A 3,424-nucleotide genomic window follows, 5' to 3' on the forward strand; every position below is an offset into this window, starting at 1 on the left:
GCTTGAGCCCAGGAGTTGGAGGTTGCTGTGAGCATGATGCCATGGCACTCTACCCAGGGGGATAGCTTGAGGCTCCGTCTCAAAAAAAAAAAATAAAATAAAATAAATAAAAATAAAATAAAAATAAACACTGGGGCAGCGCCTGTGGCTCAAAGGAATAGGGCGCCAGCCCCATGTGCTGGAGGTGGTGGGTTCAAACCTAGTCCCAACCAAAAACTGCAAAAAAAAAAAAAAGAACACTGACAAAACAGGAGAAAGGAAAAGTTTTTCAGCTGATAACTTTTTTTTTTTGGTAAGTCTAACTCTATCACATCTAGTCTGAAATTCACAATATCAGAGAGATGATGAATGAAAGAGAACATAGAGGGGAAGGTGAGGAGAGCTTTGCAACCTGCACTTAGTTGTTTACTTGCCAACAACATGATTTCTTTCTTTTTTTTTTTTTTGTAGAGACAGTCTCACTTTATCGCCCTCGGTAGAGTGCCGTGGCGTCACAGCTCACAGCAACCTCCGACTCCTGTGCTTAAGTGATTCTCCTGCCTCAGCCTCCCGAGCAGCTAGGACTACAGGTGCCTACTACAACGCTCAGCTATTTTTTTGTTGCAGTTCAGCCAGGGCCGGGTTTGAACCCACTGCCCTCGGGATATGGGGCTGGCATCCCATCCACTGAGCCCGCAAGTGCTGCCCCAACAACAACATGATTTTTTTCAAGGACCTGGACCAATGGACTGAATCTTACTTGCATGGCTATTCAATATCAAGAGTGGCCCCATCATTCTTTTACAACTCAGCAACAAATTTCCAGGAAAGACTCACCGCTTCAGCAAAATCAGGATTAAATTTCAACAAGTTGTTCAATTCTTTCTGCAAGGAAGCTGGAGTGAGGGCTTTAGTCTCATCATTCTTTAACAAAGCAGCCTGAAATTTAAAAGGAACAACTCAGTAGGAACAAATGATCAATACTTATATGGAAATATATACTAAACTAGCATCACTTGATTTTTTTTTTTTTTGAGACATAGTCTCACTATGTCGCCCCGGGTAGAAAGCCGTGGCATCACAGCTCACAGCAACCCCAAACTCTTGGGCTTAAACGATTCTCTTGCCCCAGCCTTACAAGTGGTTGGGACTACAGGTGCCCGCCACAACACCTAGCTATTTTTTTGTTGCAGTTGTCATTGTTGTATAGCAGGTCCGGGCCAGGTTCAAACCCACCTGCCTTTGTGTATGTGGCCAGCACCCTAACCACTGAGTTATGGGCACCGAGCCATCACTTGATTATTTTTCTATAGAGATTCCCTTCAGGCTCTGGCCCTTATCCTACCAGCCTCACTTGGCTGGAACCCACCAGATATTCTTCTCCTGATCATACTCAACACTGTCTCCTTTTCCTAAAACACCAAGCCTCCCAACCTTCACTCCCCATCCACATATTTCTTCCATGCTTAGCAAACCTATGCCCATGCCTAGCTCATCCTGCAGATCCCAGTATAGACTTCAGCCATCTGCTTCTTTCACCTTCTAGTCCAGGTAAGGTTCAATAAGCCTTTACGGGCTCCTCTAAGTCCTACATACTTACCATTCCTGCAGCACTATCAAACTATAGTAAAAGTGCTAGTCTGATCCCATCCCACACTGTAAGCTCCTTCCAAGGTTATGTGTTTGCTTATCCTTATATTTGGATCTTTGTATCAGGTGCCTGCAAAGGGCCTTATGGCATTTAGGTATCCTGACCCACCCTTAGTTATCTGTTTCTTTTCTCTTTTTTTTTTTTTTGAGGCAGAGCCTCAAGCTGTCCCCCTGGGTAGAGTGCTGTGGCATCACAGCTCACAACAACCTCCAACTCCTAGGCTCAAGCAAGTCTCCTGCCTCAGCCTCCCAAGTAGCTGGGACCACAGGCGCCCGCCACAACACCTGGCTATTTTTTGGTTGCAGCCGTCATTGTTGTTTCATGGGCAGGCTGGATTCGAACCTGCCACCTTAGGTGTATATGGCTGGGGCCTTAGCCACTTGAGCCACAGGCGCTGAGCCTAGTTATCTGTCTCAAATGGATGATATCAGTAATGATTATAAAACATAAAATATGTGGAAAATTAGTTCCCAATTAAAGGTTTATATTTAACTGGGTTATAGACACTTAACCCCCATTTTACCTTCTGTAAATAATAATTTCTAATTCTACTTTTATTTCATCATTATAGAAAATTCCAAAAATATAGAAAAACTACAGAAGAAAATAAGTCATCTGTAATCTCACCATCCAGAAATAACACTATTAATACTTCAGTGTATCTTATGCCAATCTTTTATCTAAATGTTATCATGTATGTGTGTATGTGTACATGAGTGCATAGGTATACATACACATTTTAAACAAAATTAGAGTAAGATATATAATTTTACTTCCTGTTTTTATCATTTAATAATATATTATCAACTTTCTGTCATCATCAAATAGTCTTTGAAAACATGTTTTTTTTTTTAGACAGAGTCTCATTATGTTGTCCAAGTAGCTGGAACTACAGGTGCCTACCACAACTCCCAGCTTTTTTTGTTGTTGTTGCAATTATTTAATTGGCCTAGGCTGGGTTCGAACCCGCCACCCTTGGTGTATGTAGCTGGTGCTATAACCACTGTGCTACAGGCACCTAGCCAGAAAACATGATTTCTAAAACAAAATTATTAGCCTTTTTACTGTCATGTTTAGTGTAGCACTTTTTCCCATTTTGTTTGCCTTTTAATTTTGCGAGAACATGTTGCAGTGTCATTTTAGAATTTGTCTAGCAGGTTTTCTAGTCTCCACTGGAAGACCCATAAACTTAAAAATAATAAAAAATAAGTAAAAATAAAAAGAATGCGTTAACATGCAGATGCTTTTAAATTTTTATGCTGAAAATCAAATGATCTTCTCCTACATGTTTTCTTCCACAGCTTTTTTGTTTGTTTGTTTGTTTTTTGAGATAAGGGTCTCACTTTGTCACCCTTAGTAGAGTGCTATGGTGTCATAGCAAACTCAAACTCTGGGGCTCAAGCAATCCTCTTGTCTTGTCCCCACCCACCCTGAGTAGCTGGGACTACAAATGTCTACTACAACGCCTGGCTATTTTTAGAGACGGGGGTCTCACTCTTGCGCAGGCTGGTCTCAAACTTCTGAGCTTAAACAATCCATTCACCTCGGCCTCCCAAAGTGCTAGTATTACAGGCAAGAGCCACCGTGCCCAGCTTCTTCTTCTGCAGTTTTTATGTTGAGAAAGTCTTTCTCCATTCAGAGTCAGTTAAAAGTTAATATCTAGGCTCGGCGCCTATGGCTCAACCGGCTAAGGCGCCAGCCATGTACACCTAGGGTGGCGGGTTCGAATCCCCAGCCCGGACCCGCCAAAAACAACAATGACGGCTGCAACCAAAAAATGGCCGGGCGTTGTGG

General features: G+C 42.3%; 1 protein-coding gene and 1 pseudogene across 2 annotated transcripts in view; one reads left to right on the forward strand and one right to left on the reverse strand.

Annotated features, from left to right (window-relative positions):
- ANAPC5 (anaphase promoting complex subunit 5) overlaps positions 1-3,424 on the reverse strand; it is a 52,001-nt gene that overhangs the window by 23,872 nt on the left and 24,705 nt on the right. For both annotated transcript variants that reach the window (XM_012809033.2, XM_003796001.3), the window contains exon 6: positions 817-918. In XM_012809033.2, the coding sequence (XP_012664487.1) occupies positions 817-918 (102 nt within the window). The remainder of the gene's footprint in view (positions 1-816; positions 919-3,424) is intronic.
- LOC111727296 lies at positions 2,760-2,815 on the forward strand (annotated as a pseudogene).

The sequence above is a fragment of the Otolemur garnettii genome, unplaced genomic scaffold (assembly GCF_000181295.1).
Source record: "Otolemur garnettii isolate 467f Iridium unplaced genomic scaffold, OtoGar3 scaffold00099, whole genome shotgun sequence".
Classification (NCBI taxonomy): Eukaryota; Metazoa; Chordata; class Mammalia; order Primates; family Galagidae; genus Otolemur; species Otolemur garnettii.